This window comes from Alligator mississippiensis, chromosome 4 (genome assembly GCF_030867095.1).
Source record: "Alligator mississippiensis isolate rAllMis1 chromosome 4, rAllMis1, whole genome shotgun sequence".
Lineage (NCBI taxonomy): Eukaryota > Metazoa > Chordata > Crocodylia > Alligatoridae > Alligator > Alligator mississippiensis.
The window spans coordinates 131,171,668-131,195,484 of NC_081827.1; the positions used below are offsets into that span (position 1 = coordinate 131,171,668).

Sequence of the window (23,817 nt, forward strand, 5' to 3'; positions counted from 1 at the left end):
GGAACTGTGATACTACCTCATTGGGCTCTCACAACTACAATAAAATATATGATTAATTAATACCAATAATGTCAAGGAGAAGAAGACTTTTTACTTTTTACATTTTTTTTCAAAAAGAAACCTTTCCAATTGCAAATAACAAAAACTATACAAGAAGTAAGGATTTTTGTGGGTGATCTCTTTTTTTTGGACCAAGTGTAGGGTTGGGATATACTTAAGCTTTCAAATGCAGTGCATTCTTCTTCACGTCTGAGGAAGGAAACATTAAAGAAGAATGCACTGCATATGAAAGCTTATCTTACGTCTATCCCAACCCTGCACTTGGTCCAATAAAAGAGATTACTCACAAAAATCTTCATCTCTCTCATGTTTGTGGGACCATCACAGATATAACATCACTCCAACACTACAAAAATTATACAAACCAGACTTAGCTTCAATTACCCTCAAATTGCCTGAGTAGACTTAAATGAAATGTTATTAAAATTTGTTTCCTAAGCCAAGAAATTTTATTTTAGCTGAGACCCATAATAACCTCACTAGATAATTTTTAAATCAATGATTAATGCATGCTTGTCATTTAATTTATTCATTTATTTAGAGGCACAAAGAAAAAAGGAGTTACCTAGCCATCCCCAAAGGACCTTCACATTCACAATGAAACAAATACAACTACCATATCTACTTAAATATAGGATTACCCAGAATATAAGATGATCACCCCCCAATTAATTAGATTCTATACATGGAAAATTAATAAACCTGTTATAATATCCCAGATCTAGAATCTCAGTATTGAAATGTCTTCCCCTTGCAGCCTTCCTGCCCCCCCCGACCTCCCATCTCCCACCCGCAGCTCCCCACAGTCTGTCGCTCTCCCCCAGTCTCTGGATCTTCCCTCCCAAACTCCCTGTCATTGCCTCTTCCCCTGTCTCTGCCCTTTCCCCACAAACCCCACTCATCATCTTCCCTTCTTCCCCCTCCCCCCCCGCCACTTACTGGCAGACAATGCTTGAGCAGCTTCATCCTGGAGCACAGCACATGGAAGTTCAGCCCTTGCCTGGCCATGCAGTGCTGGGACTGCTGATTGGCTAGGCAGGCAATGCAGCAGTATTGTGCTGCTGATTGGCCAGGCAGGGGTTTCATGTGCTCCATGCCCATAAGAGACCCCATCCCTGGTCAAGCTCAGCTGTGCTTGACAGTAAGGGGAAAGGGAGGGAAGAAGGTGCAGTGGGGGGAGTGCAGAAGAAAGATCTTCACTTAATGAACGTCTGAATTTGGCACGATCTTAAAATATCAAGCTGACCCACAGCAGGGCTGCCTAGCAGTTGGTTGGGGGGGGGGGGCATGCCACGCAGGCCATAGTCCTAGGGCTGCACTGGGTGCAGGCCTCAGACTGAGGGCTACTTGCTGCACAGGAAGCCATCTCCCTAGGCTCTTCCACCACTTGGGCAGCACTCTCCCCCACCCCTCCATCCTCCTCCTCATCTGCATACACCATGCAGGCAGCCTGCATTCTCCCATGTGGGCAGCCCCTCCTTCCCCCAAGCTCCCTCCTGCCGCATGTGCAGCAATCCTCTCCCCCCACTTCCAAACAGCACCCACCAGCAGTGGGAGCAGCCCAGTTTCTGCCTTTATCTCACAGAGGCTGAGCAGTCTGGCTCCCTTCCCCCACTGCATGCACAGTACAAAACCCTAAGGGAGCCTGGGGAAAGAAGCAGCAACTAGATGAGGGAGGAGTAGTGAGTAGTATATGGCTCTCCGCCCTTCAATGCAAATGTGACAGGTGGGAGGGACTGGAAGTCCCGCCCCCTTCGCTCCACCCCCTTTCCCCTTTTATGGTGGGTGATGTCATCAGCCACACCCCCTGACCCCGGTCATATGGTGCATGACATCAGCAACTCCGCCCCTGACCCTGGTCACGTGGTGCATGACGTCAGCAGCTCCACCCCTGACCCCGGTCACATGGTGCATGACATCAGCAACTCCGCCCCTGACCCCGGTCACATGGTGCATGACATCAGCAACTCCACCCCTGACCCCAATCACATGGTGCGTGACATCAGCAACTCCGCCCCTGACCCCAAACATGTGGTGTGTGACACCAACACCACATGGTTCATGACATCAGAAGGACAACCCAGGCAGACCCTCAAAGCCCAACCCCTCATGCTGCAAGATCCGCCCTAGATCACATGGTGCTGTTATGGCCTATCAGGTCCCTGACCACTAAACAGAAGTTGAGAATTTGGAAGATGGTGTCTTTGTGCTGTGGTTTAAATTTGTCCACAAGTGTTTGCACCACACGGGTGTTATTGTGGGGGTAAGTGTAGGGGGGGAACGGTTAACAGACATGTCTACACAGGAGGCTATGTTAAAGGAAGTTTATTACTCTCCTGGTGAAGCTGGTAGTTTTGGTGGGGTGAACGCGTTTTTTGAAGCTACCAAAAGGCAGAATAAGTTCCTGAACAGAAGTGGGGTGGCCGCCTGGCTTTCAGACCAGGATGCTTATACCCTGCACAAACCGGCAAGAAGACATTTTAAAAGAAACAAGACTGTTGTTTCAGATATTGATGCACAAGGGCAGGCAGATTTGGTGGATATGCAGCAGTTTTCTAAACACAACAGAGGGGTTAAGTTCATCTTAACAGCGATAGACATATTATCAAAGTATGCGTGGCCATGGGTCTAAAAGACAAGTCAGGTGGTGAAATAGCTCGAGCCTTTAAAACCATTTTTACAGAGGGCCGTGTACCTCAAAAATTACAGACTGATCGGGGAAAAGAATTTTTAAATAAGTCTTTAAGTAAGCTGTTAAAACAGTATAATGTTCACCATTTTGTGACAAATAGTGAAGTGAAAGCGGCGGTGGTAGAGAGGTTTAACAGAACATTAAAATCAAAGATGTGGAGGTATTTTACAGCCCGCAACAACTTTCGCTACTTTGATGTGTTACTAGAGTTTATAAAGAGCTACAACCACAGTTTTCACAGAACTATTCGCACCAGGCCTGTTGATGTGAACTTCTCAAACTCTCCATGGGTGTGGAAAGCCATGTACGGGGACTATTTCAAAATAAAACCAGCAGCACCCGTGTTTAGAAAAGGAGACCACGTGAGGGTGTCTAGAGCCAAAGGGCGGTTTGAAAAAGGTTATGAACAAACATTCACCGATGAGATTTTCATAGTGGATGAAGTCCTTAGACGTGTGCAGATGCCTGTATACCGCCTAAAAGATTACGAAGATGAACCTATTGAGGGTTCTTTCTACCCTGAAGAACTACAAAAAGTGAATCCCAAACAGGACAGAGTTTACAGGGTTGAAAAAGTTCTAGCAACGAAAGGAAAAGGAAGAAAGAAGCAGTTGTTGGTAAAATGGTTGGGGTGGCCATCTAAATTTAACAGTTGGGTGGAAGCCTCCCAAGTTTGTAACATATAGGGGTACCTCAGTCAAAAGGTCGAGATGTGTGATGGTGACTTTTACATTACTTTACCCAGCAATGCTTGCTCCAGCATTTTTCCGCAGAACACCAGCTCAAACTTTACCATACAACTGGTTAAACCTCTGGATCTGTTGGGGAACTGGGAGATAGGGTTAGCAGAAATACAATACCCACACAGCTGGAACAACATCAACGAAGACACCCCTTTCAGAATTATTTCTGGGACTAAAAAATGGGGGTACAGCCTGTCTCGGGGGTATTATACATCCATCACAGACTTACTGGATCTTATAAACAATACAATCACCAGCAACCCTACTCCGCCCGAATTAGTTATGCACTATGACCAAGCGTTCGGGAAAGTGAGACTTAAAGCCAAAAATAACTCTTATGGTTTTTATACGCATGGTGAGCTAGCCTATATTTTGGGAATGCTACCCGGAGTCTCTGTTAAAAAACCACCCTTCCCAGCTGATATTACCTGAGGATTCAATTCGCTGTATGTCTACACAGACATTGTGGAACATCAGCTTGTCGGGGAGTTTTTGGTACCTTTGCTACGTTGTGTCCCAGTCCGTGGAAGCAACAATGAGTTTGTCACCATCATGTATGACAGCCCGCATTATGTCCCCATCAGTCAACGTCACATCGACACAATCAGCATTGAAATAAAGACGGATCTGGGGTAGAAGCATTTAGATCAACCACCAGATACCCGTAAGGTGTTTTAGTGGCATCCTCAAAAGCTTCTAGAAAGAACTGGGTCTTACCCGGGTACATCTGCCGCGCCAGGGACACTATCTGTAGCTTATCCCTGGGGTTTTTAAACAAAACCATGTATTTTGTGTTAAGAGCAATGGTGCGGCTCCTTTTCCCTTGACAGAAAATATTTTGAACTATATACATAATGCTCAGATGCAAACAAACAGTTGTCATTAAGACTGTCCGGTAGACCCTCCACAAACTTGATAAAAGGATATTTACAAAGCAGTTCTTCATACAAAGGCTGCCAACAGCTATAGCACCACACGATATTCTCAGGCATAACAGACACCATTTTATCAGCGTGATCCAAAAGGTTTTTTATAAAGTAACTTTTACCACAGTTGCTAGGGCCTGCCAAAATCACAGAAAAGGGATGCTTCCAACGCATATCCATCTTTAAAAACCATAGGGGAGGCTGTTAAAGTTTTCTGTGAGGACCCTTTTGTCATAAACGACTTTCTGCGTTTTTCTCAAGGTTTTGGTTTCTATCGTCCACTTGCTTTTGTTCCTGACGATAGAGCGCTGTTGTATCACAATTGTTTTAGGGGTGTCCCCAGTGGGGTTTGCCCCATAATCTAGAACAAGATCACTCAAGGTTTCAAAGTTGACTTTTTCACTGTTGGCCACATTCAGGGTAATCCCTTTCACCTTCAAGCAAACCTTTCCCCCAGACAGCTTGTACCCGTAGGTTTTTGGACCGGCCGACACAAACTCCGTGATGTGTTCATCTGGCGGGATTTCACTGGTGAGCTCGCCTAAATAATCACCTAGCGGGGGATTCCAATCTCCCTCGCGGCTCACAAATATCACAGAATCTGTGTCGTGGTACAGACAACGTTCTTGCAAGCTGTCTAACAGCAAGTACAACTCTAAGCGTGCATAAGCGGTGGTGAAACAGGCTATAAAGATGTTCGTGTTACCAGAGACTGTGTAATGCTCTTTGGCGTGTTTCCAAGACACGCAGGCTGCCTCATCATCAATAAAGTCGCAAGATGAAATTTCATAGGCGGGAGAAAAGAGGTGGCCAAAGAGTTCTTCGGGGTCTCTAACGATGCTGGTGTTGGGCAAGTTGGTTCTCTGACTGAATTTACCCCACAAAGAATTTAGAAACAATTTTGCTATTTGGCGCTTGGCAGGATTGGGTTTGATGTGCTCAGGGCGTAAGGTCACGCCTTCTTTTTGCAAGAAATTGGCCATGTATCTCTCTTGTTTTTCTAGGTCAGTACACCAGGCGGGGTAGCCCGAGGCTTCCTGCTTCTGACGGAGGTGCATTTTTATGTACTCTGAAAAAAGGGTGCTAGACTTCTCAGCAAAATGCCAAACTTCACAGATTTGAGCTACTCTGTACCCCTTGGCGATAGATTTATTCAATTCTGGTGTGCACCACGTGCCCAGGAGGGCCCTCTCTTCATCTATGTGGTCACACTTTTGCTGTCTTGTTTCCGCGCAGAGGCGGCACAGCGTGAACATAAGTTTCCCGTTCATCCTAGTGGGTAGCACAGGGAAAAAAAGACTTCGCGGTGGGTACAGTCTCACCCTGGCTATTCCAAAATAGCTCGATAGGGGTTGGAAATTGTCATGAATGATTTCAGGGTGTCCGATTGGGTATTCCTTCGTTTTGGTTATAAAGGGGTAAAGACTGGTAAAATCGTAATAGTGTGTTTGTTCGCCAGGTTTAGTTTGGTAATATAGACAGATGGCATTAGTTCTGCCCCCAAAAAGAGCATCCCTATGCACCAGTGGAGAAGGCAGCGGGGTTCTGCTTAAAAAATCTGCCAGCTCCCCATCCGTTTCTAACAGAGCCCTCCACTCGTGCTCCCAAAAGGTCCTAACGGTAAACCCTTCTCTCTTGAGATAATCGGTCTTGTGCGATGCCTGATAATTCAGAAACCCGAAGGTCGTCCCTGTCAAAGGGTTCTGGTCTTTCTCATTGTAGCAAGTGACACAGCCGTGGAAAAAGCATCCATTAAATTCAAACGCCGTAGGTTCCCCACCAATGTTGGCATAGCCGTCTAAAAAATAGGGACCTACATGAAATTCCCCACCCTGTAAGGCATGTTGAATTTGAATATTTTCTTTCTCCGATATGTACATTAGCCACAGAATAGATGGGGTTGAAAACCTCTTTTTCTGCCTGTGATAGTTGTCCGGGGGGAGAAGCTCTACGGTCTGTGGTTCCAAAAACATAAACCTGTACATGGCCATACAGACAGAGGCCAGCGTGATGTATTGAAAAGGATCTATGCAGCGTACTACATTTTGGAGTTCACCATCTACTTTTACTCGGTCTACCCGCCGTGTCATTTTCATAATCTCATCCCTGTAGAGACAACAGGCCTCTTTCAAAATTTTTACATCCTGCTGGCAATAATAGGCCAGCTCCTTCTGCATGTCAAAGGTCTTATCGCGGTTATTCTGATACCATTCTAAAAACTGTCCTTTCTCACTGGTCATCATATTTTCAACGCCGTAGTACTCCATCTTTGGGAGAGGTCCCACATAGTTTTGGTTTTCTGCCCTGTTAAAAAAATGTGGGAAATAACCTTTGCATCCTTCAAATCCCATCGCCTGTGGAAGTCTGCTAAGTTTCATAGGCAAAAAGTTTAAAGAATCTATGAAACGGATGCCTAGCCTGGTCACTTCAATGCACATGAGTTTACCGTCCTGAGTGATTAGTTTCACACCCATTTTTTCCTTCAATAACTGGCTGACAACGAAGTAACCGTCGTAGCCTTTGGCGTTGTGAGCTATGAAGGTGTAGTTCTTGAACTTCTTATCCATAAAAACCTTAATAAAATCAGACAGACACTCTTCACCCTTAAACTCCCAAGTGCTTTCTGGCTTTTTGGGCTTAGCTTTACAAACCCTTTTGGGGTTTTTGCCTGTGTCTTTCTGAGGTTTTTTTTCCCCTGTCTTTAGCTCCATTGCAAAAATATAGTTGGGCACATGCATACCCGTCTCCTGCACACATTCAAAATCATAAAAAATGTACCCCTCGCCTTCTTCAGGCTCTTTAATCTGGCGCATAAAGCACCAGTGTTTGTTTACATCCGTGATTTTCCCATAACACCGTTTGCACTGTCGCCCTTTGCACTCGTGCTTTTTGTCCACATAAGATTTACACTCATCGCACAGAGTTTTAGTCAGACATTCGATCCTATTTTCAGAGGCCAGGGCCACGTGCTTTTCGAAGCACTCTTTGGAACGACAGAACAGTTTACAGTTAGGGCACCTCTGTGTCTTGCCCACATTTTCAGAGCAGTTTGGGCTTAGGCAAAGATGACATCGGAACCTGCACGTGTGGCTATGGCTGTACAACGTCTGACAAAGAGCACAATAATTTCTCATGCCAAACACATTTCTCACATCTAAAACACCATAATAATGTTCACCATGTAGCAGAAGAAAACAGGTGTCGGGGTATCTGGGCGTGTCCTGTGTTTTAAATAAACTCCACCCAGTTTTTTCCTTATGCATCACTATGTGAATGTTAACCTGCTCAAGGTCTTCAAACAAAGGTACTTGATGGAGCATAACCTTTTGATATATAGACAGTCCTAATTTCCTATGCAGTTCTTTGGCACCATCTAGCAGTTCGACATCTCTGGCCCCTCTACGTTTTGTAACAGCCAATAGACTGCCTGCAAAGCACAGGTTAGTATCATAGGTTTTCAAGTCTATTAAATACTTCCTCTTTTTAGTAATGATCTGAGAATAGGGGATAGAGCTTATAACTCTACGGCTCCCACCTCCCCGGCCTTTCACAACAATCACAACCAGCCGAAATGTTGAATCGAGCAATATTTCTCTCTGGCTTTGTAACAGCTTACTGAGCCACTCTAAAAACAGCTCAGGGGTCATCTTGTTTAAATTAATAGCTCGAGAGTATAAGCAGTTTGACAAACTATCTGCCTGAATACGTAACTGGGCATAATCGTTGCCTGTGAATCTCTGGCGGAGTTCTGCTACAATTTCTTCCACCCCATGGGTTATGGCTTCGTATGCCACGTGTAACGGCACACGCTCCAGATTCACAAAACGGAACTCCTCAGTGTACCTCATGCCTCCAAACCTGGCTACAGACCACTCTTGCCTTCTCACCCGCACCATATGTACATCTGGTAAAACATCCTCTGATGACTCAGGAGACCGGGGGGCGTTTAAGGGGTCCTCTAAACTGTCTTCTACAACAGATTCGTTATTCCAACCCTCTGACCCCTCAGGTCTTGGTGATGGGGAAGGTCTGGGAACATTTGAGGGACCCTCTAAGGGGCTTCCTAAACCATAGTCACCATCTCCCCTCTCTGGCTCTGTGGGTTCTGGTGAAAGGTCCGATCTGGGTGTCTGGGGTACATTTGAGGGACTCTCTAAAGGGGTTCCTAAACCATGTTCTCCATCCCCCCTCTCTGGCTCTGGGGGTTCTGGTGAAAGGTCAGGACTGATAGGAGGGGAAGTGTTTGAGGGATCCCTAGAGGATCTCTTTTTTTTTTTCCTCAAACGGTGTTTAGCCTTCCCCACGCTCTTCTTTAACCAGGCCCTTACTTTTTTCCCCGCAAGCCACTTGCTGGTTGGCCAACCATTTTTACCCCCACGTTTACCATGACTCCCCCTCTTATGATACAGACTACGCCTGCTGTCCGAATTACACAGACTACCTCCTCTCTGAGTAAAATTTACCCTTTTGCGCCGGTAGTAATCATGATCTTTCAAAGCGCTCTGCACACTCTTTCTGAGATGTATACACCTGCGTGTACCACTCCAAATCCCCCTCTTTTTTTCACAATAATCATGATCTTTCAAAGGGCTCTGCTCACTCTTTCTGAGACGTATACGCCTGTGTGTACCACTCCAAACCCCCTTCTTTTTTTCACAGTAATCATGATCTTTCAAGACAGGGTGTTTATACCCACCTCGAAAACCCACCCTCTTTTTTTTTTTTCACAATAATTATGATCTTTCAAAAAAGGAGAAAGACTCTCCTCTTTTTGTAAATTGTGCAAGCAATCAGTCCTGGGTTTCTTATTCACAGGGTTCAGATCACCTGTTTTGGGGGTGTGAATCCTAGTCTTTTTACACGTGAGTTTCTCAGAGGTATGTGGCTTGTTTTCCTCCGAGGAATCGTACCCTTCTGTTCTGTCCCATCCGTCTTCTGATCCTTGGGTGTTATGATCTGCAGGCTGTGCTTTTAGAGGTCTCTGCCCAGGTCCCTGCTCTTCTTTGGGTGTGGTGCGTGTGATCACTTAGGAAATATAAAATTTATATCTCAGCATTGAGAATTCACTTTCCTCACACACTGTAAATTTAAAATTTGCTTAACCCCTACACACAGATTCTCCTCCCACAGGAAACACACAGTTTCAGAAAAATTACCTTTTACTACTGGGTAAAAACATGACTGTATGTGCTTGTTCTGCTTTTCTATTTTAGAAGAAGAGGTTCTGTTTGAAAACAAACAGTTGCTATAACTTAGTGTGACTATAGCAACACTGCCACAAATAACCCAATCCTTTTAAAATAATTTTTACCTTATTGTGGTAAAATGGCCTGGGGCTTCCCCACCTGATAAGCTCTCTGTAATATAAATGAAATGATACAATAAGTAAGTCCTCTGTATTAAAAATTAAATAATAGATTAAGGAAAATAGTGCATGTATAAAGTAAAATATAACTGTATTAAAATAGTCAGCACTAAAAGACAACCCACCCCCTCTAGTCTTAAAAAATGTGGTGATCTGGACACACCAGGCCTCTTTTTTTATCTTTATAATACACACCCCATCACCCCTATACCATAACACAATCTGTGAGAATATATCTTTTTAAATTCAGTCTTTATTTCCCTTAAAAACTTTTATAATATTTTATTAGTTTATTTTGTTAATCCTTCTTCTAAGAAGTGTTTCTTATCATATCCAGTGACCATTATGCATTGTCGACCAGAAAATAGTGTATGTATAAAGTAAAATATAACTGTATTAAAATAGTCAGCACTAAAAGACACCTCCACTCCCTTTTAGTCTTAAAACATGTGGCGATCTGGACACACCAGGCCGCTTGTTTTTTTATCTTTATGATACACACCCCCGCCACCCCTATACCATACACAATCTGTGAGAATATATATTTTTAAATTCAGTCTTTATTTCCCTTAAAAACTTTTATAATATTTATTAGTTTATTTTGTTAAACTTTCTTCTAAGAAGTGTTTCTTATCATATCCAGTGACCATTATGCCTTGTCGGCCTTATCTTTACAGCAAGCCTTTTGGTAAGAGATAACTTATGGTCATCTTTTTTTTTTTTTTTTTTTTTGAGGTCTGTTTTATCTTTATAACAAGACCCCCACCCCACCCCACCCCACCCCACCCCACCCATACCATACAAAAGCTGTGAGAATATATGTTTTTAAATTCAGTCTTTATTTCCATTAAAACTTTTACAATATTTTACTAGTTTATTTTGTTACCCCTTCTCCTAAGAAGGATTTTTATCATTTCTAATGACCATTAAGTCTCATTGTTTTATCTTTACAAAAAAACCCTATATGTATGTGATTAGATATCCAAGACACTAAAGCAAATGCTAAAATACATTAGATGTAGAAAACTGTTGTTGTGTTTTACAGCCTCACATTCCCCAGTCTCCCACCCAGAACAGCAACAGAGGTACGCCCCAAACTCGTTTTGCTAATCCCTTCTCTTAAGCAGGGTTTTATAATCTCTAGCACCAATTAAGCGTTCAATATGGGGTATGAGTGTTTCATCTTCCTCAGTGATCAAATCATGAAGGGCAGCCTTAGGATCTTCTGCAGAATACACAGTATTTAAAAGCTGTCTAACCTGAATTAAGTGTTTCTCAGTAATTCTGAGACTGTTCCTGGCAAACCCTATGATTATAACAGCATTGAAAATGCTATCAAGACATATTTCCTGGCAAAGATCCTGAATTATTTTATTTATGTCTTCATCTAACCAAGTAATACATTCGTGGGCTTCTTGACCCCCTAAGTCAAATGTGCACCCCCAGCATAGGTCAAAAAGTCTCTGCCTCAAGCAGTATTTCATTATGCCATAAAAGGAAACGCGAACAAGAGACTTCATGAAAACTTTACGTTCACGTGATGTAAGAGCTTGTGTAGATTCGATGCCGAGCTCACTTCTTAACTCTTCAGCCTCATCAGGTCTTTGTTCTCTGCAGAAGCATACACTTCCTTCTGGTGTACTGGTGAGGAGGTTTTCTGGTGTCATTAAAAAGGCTTCATCTAGCTGCAAAGGAATTCAAATAAAGGACTAAGTTAGCTACTTCCAAACACACATGTGCCATGAAGTGAACCCCACCACTACCGTCACAACCCAAAGACCCCCACATTCATGCTCCAAGTCTCTTACCGGTCTCTCCTCTGCAGTGACCTCTACTTGGCACGCAGGCTCAGGCACAAAGATACCATCTTCCAAAGTCTCAACGTCTGCTTCGAGGTCCTGGGTCTCTTCCAATTGCCTGTTCACAGGCTCTTCCCCAACAGGGTCAGGCATCTCAAAGAGTCTTTGGGCAAGGAGTCGGGTCTCCTCCTCAAAACTATTTCTACGGTAACGCTTTGTATAAGGCCGTCTTGGTGGTGTAGTGAGTGGGCCTACAGGCATTGTGAAAGAATCCATATCTGCCCTTGCTTGCCTTACCACAGTCTCAGATAAACAGCGGGGTCGTTTGGGAAAGCAGATAGACCTAGTGGGTTTGCTGCCTAAACCCCACCCCCCCACTGTACTCATTCCAATTGGTTCAGGATTGTTCTTGGCAGGTCTGAGGCCTCTGAAACCCCTGCCAATTGGTTGGGGGTGTTGGGGCGGGTTGTTAGAGGGGTCACATCACCACCCTACCACCCCATAGGCCATGCCTGTGCTCCGGCGTAGGGGGGTTAGAGTGGTCAGGGACCTGATAGGCCATAACAGCACCATGTGATCTAGGGCGGATCTTGCAGCATGAGGGGTTGGGCTTTGAGGGTCTGCCTGGGTTGTCCTTCTGATGTCATGAACCATGTGGTGTTGGTGTCACACACCACATGTTTGGGGTCAGGGGCGGAGTTGCTGATGTCACGCACCATGTGATTGGGGTCAGGGGTGGAGTTGCTGATGTCACGCACCATGTGACCGGGGTCAGGGGTGGAGTTGCTGATGCCATGCACCATGTGACCGGGGTCAGGGTGTGTGGCTGATGACATCACACACCATAAAAGGGGAAAGGGGGTGGGGTGAAGGGGGTGGGACTTCCGGTCCCGCCCACCTGTCACATTTGCATTGAAGGGCGGAGAGCCATATACTACTGTAGTGCAAAGAACCCAGTTGCTGTGGAAGGAGTGACATGGGATGGGGGTGATGAGGCAGCACCAGTGGCATCTGGGTTAACATGTAGAACATACTGAAGTAATTCAGTGTTGAAATGATAGAGGCCTGTATGATTTTCTCAATAAGAAAAACATACAAAGTCTCTTGAGAGTCTCCCTTAAGAGACTTATATACTATTGTGAGAGAAAACTTCTATCTGTTTCATGAAAGTTTCATTTTATGCTATGTTGCCATGTTTACCTACCATCAAATGAAGCTACAAAATCAAGATAACTCAACCCTCTATCTGGGAATCCTAATTTTTCAGTTAGTAGATTAAATTGATTGTCATCCATTGGCATCCCATGATCCTCTAACATCTGTCAGTGTTAAAACAAGTTAAATAAGGAAATGCTGTTTGCTTAGTAAGCCATTCCTTTTAATAAATGCCTGGATTTCTAAGGGTACATTTTCAAAGGATTGCATGGGTTTTGATTACAAAGTTAAACCCTACATAGATTTGAAAATTTACCTCTTCTCATTGTATTTATAGGGACTAATTTAGCTGTTGTTCTACTCCCAATAGTTTCAAAACAGTACGCAAGGAGGAACAGAGAAACTATTTTTTCAGTGGTGGTGCTATATAGAAGCATGAAATGCCTGGCTGAGATTTAACTGCAACTGGAAAATGAAAAGTGTCAGATGACACTCATGTCATCTGAAAAGTGTCAGATGACAAATCAATTAACAGAGTGAATCTGTAATTTGTCTAACAGTCTTATAGAATGTGCTGCTAACACTTTTCTTGACATGAAGCCACAATTAGCTCCTGAACAAGATTTATTCCTGCCCCTCCTGCACCACTCAGCCACAAAATGGATTTTAATAATATTAACATTTTATCACAGGCTCCCTGTAGCCACTTATTGCTGCAGGAAGGAGAGGGTGAACATAACATAAACATGAGAACATAAGAACTGCCCTTTACTGAGTCAGACCATACGTCCATCCAGCCCAATAGCCCAACTGTCACACAGTGGCAGAGGGCAGATGCTCAGTGGAAGGTTCAATGGGTCATGACCAGATTTTTCCACTCCTTGCTCTTCTCCCATTGCACTTGCTGACATTCAGTGGTTTAGGATTCCTACCACACACATACCTCTGAACCAGGATTTGAGGGTCCACCTCACGTAACAGTTTTGGCAAGGAGCTTTCTGGTACATTTGCATGCCCAACATGCTTCCCCTTTTCTGACTGGAGTCAAGGAGGAGGAAGTTATCAACACGTTCTTAGTGCTAGAGAAGTGGTTGTCAACCTTTTTTGTACCAGGACCCATTTGTAAAGATTGGCCAGTCCTGACCCAGCACCCTTCACTCCTGACCACAGTCCCCCAGTGTGTGGGATGGGGGCAGAAGGGCATGGGGAGTCCCAAGCAGCCCCTTGTAGGCTGGGACTCTGCCAGCCTGTAAGAGAAAACCCTCGGTTTTGCCAAGTTTTTCTCCTTTAAAAGAGAATCCATTTTAAGAGTTTGTTGATCCATGTTTAAAGTTTGTTCATGACCTTTTCATATATTCTTGTGATCCAAAGTTGAGAAACACTGTGCTAGAGGATAGGTGTCTGGGGTACACGACTCTCCCTCTCTCAAGCAGTTGGCCATAATAGTTCTCTGCTACTCTGTCTTTCTTCCTGTCTCTCATTGGGTTTTACTTAGTAGTGACAGCATTGGCTTGTGCTGCTATTCAGCACTTTCTGCATACATTCTATTGTCCTCAGCTACTCCAGGATTTTAGAAGAAAGCCCTAGATCTGGCTTCTTAACGCCTGATGTGGGTGTGCTCTTTTATCATCTGTACCACAAAACTCTGACATGTGCTTTGTCAAGTGTTTCTATGGCTATTACTTTTGTTAGTTGTAGAGATTAAAAGAAAAAAAAAGCATCAAATGGCTGAATGGTATATGGAGTATAAACAAGTAAGAATACTCTAATCAGCAAATTATCATTCCTTTCAGTGCATTGAAAGCTTTGGGATAAGCAAGTATATTTCCTGTTCTGTAAGACAGGTATTTGCCACTGGATCAAGTGATTAACTGTAGAAGGAATACAAAAATCTGGACATGCAAAGCAAATAAATAATAAAATAATAATATAAAATAAATAATAAAATAAAATAAATATGTATTCTAAGATAAGCTCATTGTCCTGGACTGCGTGTGTCACAAAATAAAAAGATTTTGAACCTGATTTAAGGAGAGGTGCCCCTGGTCATGACTATGGCTTCAAGATACTGGAGTGCTACAAAATGATTGTCTCCTAATGGTCACACATCCAAAGTGTGTGGACAGCTGTTACCCTTAGTCTTGCTTCTGCATAACTGTATTTCCACAAACCCCTTTGACTGTCTGTATTAATGCAGGGATCCAAGGACCTGTTCCCACAGTAGTCAGGACAACGCATGCAATTAGTTGCAATTAAAGTTATTGCACATTAGCCTAATGCTCAATAACTTATTTTTGGCAGGTGCCTACACGTGCAGGGACTTGGCATTAACTTTAGTGGCAAGTCCCTCCAACCCCGCATGTGCCTCTGTGGCTACCAGGGGGAGTCCCAGCCTCCAGCCACATGGCTGCCGGCACTTGGCAGCCTTGTTGAAGCCAGTCAGCTAACGGTACTTGGTAGCCATCTTGAAGCCCTCCTTCACCCCCTGCCTTCTGATCCCTGGCCAGTCCCTTCCCTGCCCAGAAGCCATGAGCCCAGTGCAGGAGCAGCACATGGCAGCTCCCTCCTTGCCCACCCTGCCTCCCCATGCCATGGCTGCTCCAGCCCTGCCCCGCCAGCAACAACAGTGCCCTGAGCTTCTGTTGGCCATGGTGCTGGCCCTGATGGCCCCTGCAGGGCCCCTCCTGCCCAGGCCCCAGAACAATTGCGTGCCCATGAGCAGGGGCCAGGGCACCAGCTGCAGGAGACCTTGGCTGACCCCCTTCTCCTGCACTCCCTGCTCCAGCCTGCCTGCCCCACTGCCCACACACCCCCTACCCCCTGCCCATCCCCAGCACCACTCTCAGGACATGCACATGGTTGAAACAAAAAAACTTTATTTCCCTATCAACACCCACCCCCATCCCCTTCCCCCATCTCCTTCTCTACCTCCCCCCCCAACAAACAGAGCCCTCTCCCCACTCCCCCCCCCACTCACCAACAATAAAAACCCTGCTTACATCTATTTACTGTTTACTATATTAGGGAGGGTCTAGGAAGGGGGAGCAGGAGAGGGAAGGAGGGAGGGATCTCCCCCAAGTGCAGGACTGACCATGTGTCTGGGGCTGGCAAGGCTAGCACAAGGGCAACTGGCTGCACCTGGTGTACATGGCTCATGCGTGGCAGGCTGCTAACCAGTAAGGGGACCCCCCACCCCTGCCGAGGAGCTGGCACTGCTGTTGGCTGGTAGTGACCTTGCCAGCTGCTCCTCATGGAGGGGTCTGGGGATGTGCTGAGAATAAGGCAGCCACTGGCCGGGCTCCACGAGCTGCCAGTAGATGCAGCAACCAGGGAGGAGGGCAGGTCAGGGTGCTGAAGGCCTGAGGTCCCCACCACCGATGACATGTCACCAGAGGGGCAGGGCAGGCTGCCTCTGCTGGTGATACTCACAGGGGTGCAGCCTGGGTCCCAGGGTGCCAGAATATGAGTCAGCTCCCAAATAAAGGCCTTGGTCTTGCAGGCATGACCATACTGATGACTGCAGTCAGTCATGATCATCCACTGTGCCCACAAGTCCTTGACCTTAATGCAGCACTGCCACACTGACTTGGATTGTTCTCATTCCAGCTTGACAACCTCCTTCCAGGTCCAGCTGGGGGCCCAAGAGGTCAGCACAGGCATGCGCATGTGGGCAGGGCCAGGGCTTGATGATGAAGAGGAGGATGACATGCTTATCTTGCGCCAGCTCTCTGGGCTGCTGTGCAGCTGTCCCTGTAATGCCAACCCTGGAGAGCTCATAGCAGCACTCAGTACAGGGACATGGCCAGAGACTGGGAGCCACACAGCACAGGCACTTCAGTACAGCACCTGCAAAGATGGAGACACTCGCAGGATGAGCAGCAGCAGGGAACAGGAGCTGGTCCTGCCATCAGAGACAGCCAGGCAGCAGCACTGGGGGGAATATCAGACCTGGGCAAGGGGTGCAGCAAGCTGCAGTCCTTTGCAAGACTTACCTGTGACCAAGCAGCAGCTCTGGAGAGGGACAGGCCAGGCAGAAGCAGCCTGTGTTCTGCCCAGGGGGGCCCACAAGGCCTGCAGTGGTCTTGTTCAGAGCACAGGCTCCTCCAAGGTCCTGGTGTGTGCCCCCCAGTGCATAGAATGGCTGAAGGCTTTAATTGCCTGCAGCTAGGGGCTGCCAGAGAGCAGCCCAGCCCTGGCCCAGGAGAGGGTCCCAGCCAGGAGCCCTAGGGCTGGGCTTAGCCTTGCTCCCTAGTGGCAGGGCAGACCTGGCCCTAAAGTTAGTGCTGTGTTGTGTCTACATGGGTGTTATTGCACATTAAGTAATCACGACTAAATGTAATACCTACATTTGCAGGTATCAAATTTAGTCACAATTAACCATTTTTACTATGCAGTAAGGACACGCACGTGTAGACACACATCCATATTGTGCAGTAATCTAAGCTAATGTGCACTAAAGCATCTCATGTAGATGTATCTGATGGCTAGTGAGATCCAGCAGAGCTCCAGAAAAGCATGAAGAGTTATCTTGCTCTTCATCCCCTCTACTGCCTTTGTATCAACAATATTTACTCTGCCTCATACATGCCAGGAGATGGGATGTATGGCCTACAAAAAGAGGTAGAGTAGACCCAGGGAGCTCAGTTCTTGCCACCACTACAAAGCTTATCAGTGGCATTACTGATGTCAGCAGTTAATTTAGCCAAGACAAAGGCCTGCAATCCTGTTGAGGAACAAAAGGGCATGCATAAAGTACCTCTACTACAATATCTCCCTACTCCACCATGTGATGGTGGGGGCAAAATAACTGATGGGTCCTCTGGGATACAGGCAACTCTGGGCAGCCACAGTTCATCTTAAAGATAGCTCCTCTCAGATCAGTATTATTTTGGGATCCTGTCTTCCTACTTTTAAGCATACAGGGTATCACTTTTCTTCATGAGTAGTTCTATTACATTCCACCTGGGCAGGTGGAGGTGTGGGGAATGGTTGTTGGAGAACGTAACTGGATAATTAGAGGAAAGTATGGCCTCTACTGAACAATCACAATGATATGTTTCAAAAGGTAAGTCTTCCCAGTGTTCCATCCACATTTCTCTGGCCTAAACCTTCTTGGCTTGTGAGATCTGATAGGACTGCAGCACAGCTGGCTGCAGATATAAGATTATACTTATTCTTTGTGTACCGGCAATATTCAAAAAGGCATATATTTTCTGTAGAGTGTCAGAGAAACAGTGAGATCCCTAAGACAGTCTTTTAAAGGCTTTTGGTGTTAGACCAAAACCTTGTATTCAACTTGGTCACAAACAGCCAATACAGAGGGGGAAAAAGCAGCAAGTAGATAGCATTCACTCTGTCTACCAATGACGACAATTCTACTGCTGCATTAGCTGCAGGCAACAAATAAGCCACTGTAGAGCACACTGCAGTAATCCAAAGTCAATATCCCAAAGGTACATACCACAAATGTAAGAGCAGCATGTGGGAGGAAAGCTTACAATTTAACTGTATTCTTAATACATAGTATCATTATTAAGAAAAAGAAATACTATTTTACATGTATTTAGCACTCCATATTTCAAAGCAGTTTGCTTTCATATTCACAGAATCACAGAAATACATTTGGGAGGGGGAGAGCAGACAAGTCAACACAGTATATTCTATAGTTACAGTGAGATGAAATTTTCACCACTGAAGAGCCTATAACACAAAAGAGGCAAACAACGTGTGCTGTCATTTTTAGGGGATTTATTAACATGATACAGTCCTATTTAAACTATGGCTTTCTCCTGATCTTGAAACATCATCACAGGAAAAAACACAAGGCATAGGTTGTGGCCACACTTGCTTTCTGCAGTATCTCCCCACCCAAGAAAATGTCCTTGCCATAGTCTCTCCCACCTGATCTATTCAGAATAACTGCAGTTTTGCTAACAAACTCTCAGCCAGTTTCCTGCAACCAATAGCAAACCATAACAATGTATTTCCCCTTGAAGTCTGGAGACAGAGAGAGAGAGAGAGAGAGAGAAACATTTGCCAGGTATCACCTGCCTCACAGCACTAATACCAAAGCCATGGAGTTAACAAATCTCTTCAAGAGGCACCATGAAGAGACAGATAAACAATTAGAGCTACAACAGGCTCTGGGGGACATCACAAATAATCTCTGTACCCATCCACAGTATGAATAGCTTCCAAAAGGCCTAATAATTCTAGGGCTGCATTCCCCATATGTAGTAAAAATCAGCGTAACAAAAGCCAGTGATAAAAGTACATTGTAGAAGGGATTCAGTACTCCAGCTATGGTTTTTGTATCCTGTGCCTGGGGGAGAACCCCCGTAACGCAGGCACTTCATATAGCCCTTGTAGAGAGGGGCGCTTTAAAGGTGACATAAAGCCTGCCAACTCTAAGGCTTGCTTGGGAGCTCTCTTGCACTGCCTAGAATCTAACCCATCAATTTTAATCAGATGAATGATCAGTCCATTCCTACGTGCAGGAGGTTTATCAATTAAGGCTTTTGTTCTTGAGCTTACTGCCTGCCAACATTATTTTGGAATCTGCATCCCCAGTATAAACATACATTTTATGTTTACTTTGAATATGATTGTGATTGTGATTGAAACAGCACTGGCAGTGATAGTGTAGGATTCAATGGGCCACAAGCTGGACTTGCAGCCCTTGTAAACATGGAATTGTTCGAGGTGCTTAATGTACTTACACAACTGAATTTGCTGTTGTTGCATAATGGTTGCTCAATAAGCAGCAGCCAGCTCACTCTAGGCTTCAGAGGTAAAGTTTTAACCATCAGGCATTTTGGTTGGTTTTCAAACAATATATTACTACTTATCTCCACTCAACTGTACTCAGTTGCTATCAGCCATATACATGGCCTAAGGATTTTGGTAAGGGTTATTAGCTAGATACTCATTTGATTTGCACCACAAATATAACTGACACAGGATAGAGATTGGGTCATTGAGATTTGCTGCCATCTCCTGCAGAAATGGGGCACATTCAGACAAGCATGCATGTGCGTTTCCCTGGGGACAAATAGCAGCAGTACATAGTTCTGCCACTGCTACTTGTCCCTGGGGAACACCCATGCCTGAGGTCTTTGATATGCAGCAAGTTGCCCTAGGTGATGTCAGGAAGACTGGGGCCAGCACCTAGGCTGGCCCCAGCAGCCTTATGTGGGGTCCTGGGGGCATCCCAGAGTTCTAGTGGTGGCAGTCCAGGCATGCAGAGCCTCTCCGCTAGCTGGAAAGTGACTCTGGCCAGCCAGGCTCTGGATTCAGGAGGTGCACGCTGCTGCCACATGTACCACCCTGCTTTTTTCTGCTGTAGGGTTTTTTGACACTGGGATATCCCGGTGTCAAAAAAAGCTCACTGTGCTGCAAATTTAGAGTGTGAAGAATGCCTGCATGTGCAACGCATGTGATTTGCGGGTCTGCAGTGCTGCAAATTGCACACTCACACTCGTCTAGATGCACCTGTGGAGTCTAGTAACATGTTCCTTTTGGTGTTGGAGATCAGTTTACATCGATTTCAATTTTCAAAGGTTAGAAAATGACTTCTTTTTTCTTTATAAATGGGAGATGAAATCTAAGACTCCCCTTATGCTATTAAGGAGTTCATGTGAGCTTCAATGACTGAAACAGCACTTGAAAATCAACTTTAGGTATGTGAGTACAAAACAATAAACCTCTTTCCAAGGAAAACAACAAAAGGGAGAAAAACAAGTAGCCTCTCCTACCTTTCTGAAATCAACTTTACTAATTTTGCCACTTGATTGCTTGTTGAATGCAAGAAAGCTGTCTTTAATACTCGCTTCCTGTTGTATCACATTGTCCTTCAGCCTTTCAATTACTTCATCAACAGTTCTATTCTTGGTATGTTTGTTAGTTTGATCTTCAATCTGTTTCATTCTAAAATTGAAAGATTGCACACAAAGACAAGTCACTTGTTTTTGATACTTCAAACATTTGATTCAGCAGTAATAAACTGGATTGTTTTAACAACAAATGGAATATTGACACCTGAAATGTTGTTTATGCAGTCTAATTACAATTATAGTTGGCTGAAATAATGGTACATGTGGATCCCACTGCCATACTGTGCAATCAGTTTTTAGTTAGAACTTTCTGTTTAAGTTGGGATTTGTAAAAACTGATTGTATGAGACTGATGCAAGATACTTAACCCCAGATATCCACATATGGAAGCTGATTCCCAGTTCAAGCTGGATAATTAGATGCCATCATCTGGGAATCTTATTTATTAATATTTAAATTACTATCATGTGGCCAAACTAACGTCCATGTGTTTAGCAAGTGTTTCCATAGACTTAAAGGAGATATAGGTTAGGTCAGGGGTTGGCAACCTCCGGCACAAGTGCCGAGCATAGCACATGCAGCCATTTTGCTTGGCACACCACCACCAGCCCCAGCTCTGGGTAACTGCTGCCAGTGATGGAACCCGGGCTGCTTTCAGCAGGCGAATGGGAAGCTGCAAGCCCTGCTGCAAGCAGCCGGGGCTCCGTGGTTGGCAGTAGCTACCCAGAGCCGGGACTGGGTACAGCATGCAGTCTGCAAACAGCTGTGCCAGTCTCTGGCATCAGCTCTGTACCAGCGCATGCACCCATGCCTTGCAGCAGGCGGTGGAAGGAGCCTGAGGCAGCGCAACCCCGGTCTCTCCCCCACTTCCGGCACAGAGCTGATGGTGGGGCTCCGAAGCTCAGTGTAGCTGCTTGTAGCCAGCCTGAGCTCTGGGCAGCTACAGCAAGCAGTGGGCAGGCTGCAATCAGCTGTGTGGGGCTCCATAGCTCTGGCATCAGTTCCGTGCTGGCAGTGACTGTGCGTGCACCTTGGAGAGGACAGTGGGAGGGCTGCACTGCCTCAGGGCCAGGCCCCTATCCTTGCTGCCTGCTCCAAGGTACATGTGCAGTCACCAGTCGGAGATCATTTCGCTGACACCGCCCCAGGCTCAGCCCGCTGCCTGCTCCAGCTTCAGCTTCAGCACGAAGTGTGTTCCGGGGCAGGGCAGGGCATCCCACGGGGAGATGAGGTGGGGGCAGGTTTATTTCTGGGGTGACACGTGAAAGGGACCCATGCAAGTCCAAGGCAGGAGGATGCCCAGTGCCCCGCGGTGAGTGCCTGTGGCCCCTGCTCCAGGGACCCCAGCATGTGGACACCCCCACTGTGGGGCAGGGATGTGTCTGGCCTGGCGCAGCCGCACATGTGGGAGTGCAGATGGTGGGGCAGCCTGTGCCCGTTTGTCCCGGTGGGCAGGGCCAGGGCCGAGGTGCTGGGTGGAGCCACATTGCTGCAGGCAGGGGGGTGTCTCCGACACTGATGTGTACCATGTCTACATTCATGGCACTGTTCAAGCACACCACAAACAGGTTTTCATGGCTGGACAGCCATGGGCTTGGTATATGCACCCCCTTCACATTCACAGCACCATGCGATGCGACCGTGCTGTAGGCGGGTGTTGTCCTCCAGGGCACACACACCCCAGTGCTACATGGAGGTTGTCCCCTGGGGTACGCGCACCCCAGCGGTACTTGAAAAGTTGCAGGGGAGGGAGAGGGTTGCACCGGCCCCACATGTCCTGATTGGCCATTGCCCGTTTATAATGGAGCTGCCAGGGTCTGAAATGAATCACTGTGGAGCTTCTGTTTGGGAGCCAGCAGTGCGTGGCTTGGCAGCAGCAGCACAACATCCTGTGCAGCTTGTGCGGGTGGCCTGCTTGCCACCCCTCCACTCACGTGTTGCAGTACCCAGTCACTCTGGCACAGCACCATGCAAACAACCCCAGTCCGGAATGGCGCGCACAGCCCTGGTGTGCAGGGTACTCCCCTCTCTGTCACTCCCCTTTGCCGAGAGCCCGGGCCCCTCAGGCAGAAGGGCTGCACTTGGCAGTGGATGTGGGGGACACTGGCAGGGCTCCTAATGCAACCTGCGGGGTTAGAGCCATACTGCCCTTGCTACAGCTTGAGCCCGTTGCTCCTTGTCCTGGCATCTGCCCACACTGAGAACAGTCCAGCTCCATCCTCTTTGCAACCCCCCTGCAGGGAGTTGAAGGCTGCTATTCAATCCCCTGAGGCAGCACAGCCCTCCCACTGTCTGCTCCAAGGTGCGCGCGCAGTCACCACTAGCACGGAGCTGATGTCAGAGCTGTGAAGCCCAGCGCAGCTGTTTGAAGCCTACCTGCTGTTTGCTATAGCTGCCCAGAGCCCAGGCTGGCTACAAGCAGCTTCTCCAGTCTCTAGAGCCCAGTCATCAGCTCTGTGCTGGCAACAGGGGAGAGGCCGGGGTTGTGCTGCCTCAGGCCACTATCTGCTCTGAGGCACGCATGCAGCTGTTTGCAGCCTCCTGACTGTAGCCAGCCCCAGCTCTGGATAGCTGCTGCCAACTATGGAGCCCAGGCTGCTTGCAGCAGGGCTTGCAGCTGAGCCTGCCTAATTCCCACCCACTCCAAGCCCAGCACTGGCCCAGCCCCACTACTGGGATGAGGCTGGCACTGCCCCTTGCCAGGAGCACCACACCTTTGTGGGCTTAGTTGTGCGGGGTGAGTGGGTGGCTGGGCTGATGAGCAGGCTCTGGGCTGGGCCTCAACTGGCCATGCTGCAGCCCGGGGGCTGGCCCCCCAGGGAACCACAGGGGCTCTGGCAGGCCCAGGTCATTGTTGGGTTGGACTTTGTCCAATGGCCCAGCAGCCTGGCTCTGTACACCCATGCATCTGGTTGTGTGTGTTTGTCTGCCTCTTGTTCTGTATGTCTGTGTGCACACAGGTGTCTGGTGTTGGATGTGTGTGTGCATGCGTGTGTCTGTTCTGGTTCTTTGTGTTTGTGCACATGTGGTTTTGTGTGTGTGTGTGTGTGTGTGTGTGCGTGTGTGCGCGCGTGCGCACGCATGTGCATGTGTGGTTCTGTGTGTGTGTGTGTGTGTGTGTGTGTGTGTGTGTGCGTGTGTGTGTGTATGGGCCTGGCTCTCTCTCTGCTCTTTTTCTCTCTCCTCTTTGTCTTATTTCTCTTTTTTTCTTCTCTCTCTCTCTCTGTAACATGCTTAACAAAAAA

At 46.5% G+C, this 23,817-nt stretch overlaps 1 protein-coding gene and 1 long non-coding RNA gene across 2 annotated transcripts in view; both read right to left on the reverse strand.

Moving 5' to 3' along the window:
* Positions 1-23,817, reverse strand: part of EFCAB6 (EF-hand calcium binding domain 6) — a 208,210-nt gene that overhangs the window by 77,305 nt on the left and 107,088 nt on the right. The window contains exons 9-10 of the mRNA XM_059726207.1: positions 20,495-20,666; positions 12,786-12,904 (exon numbers count right to left, since the gene is read on the reverse strand). Of these exons, the coding sequence (XP_059582190.1) occupies positions 12,786-12,904; positions 20,495-20,666 (291 nt within the window). The remainder of the gene's footprint in view (positions 1-12,785; positions 12,905-20,494; positions 20,667-23,817) is intronic.
* LOC132250206 (uncharacterized) lies at positions 9,154-9,866 on the reverse strand. Its single transcript, XR_009461844.1, has 3 exons — positions 9,733-9,866; positions 9,578-9,645; positions 9,154-9,446 (listed from the first exon to the last, which is right to left on the reverse strand). It is a non-coding gene; the product is annotated as an uncharacterized LOC132250206 (long non-coding RNA).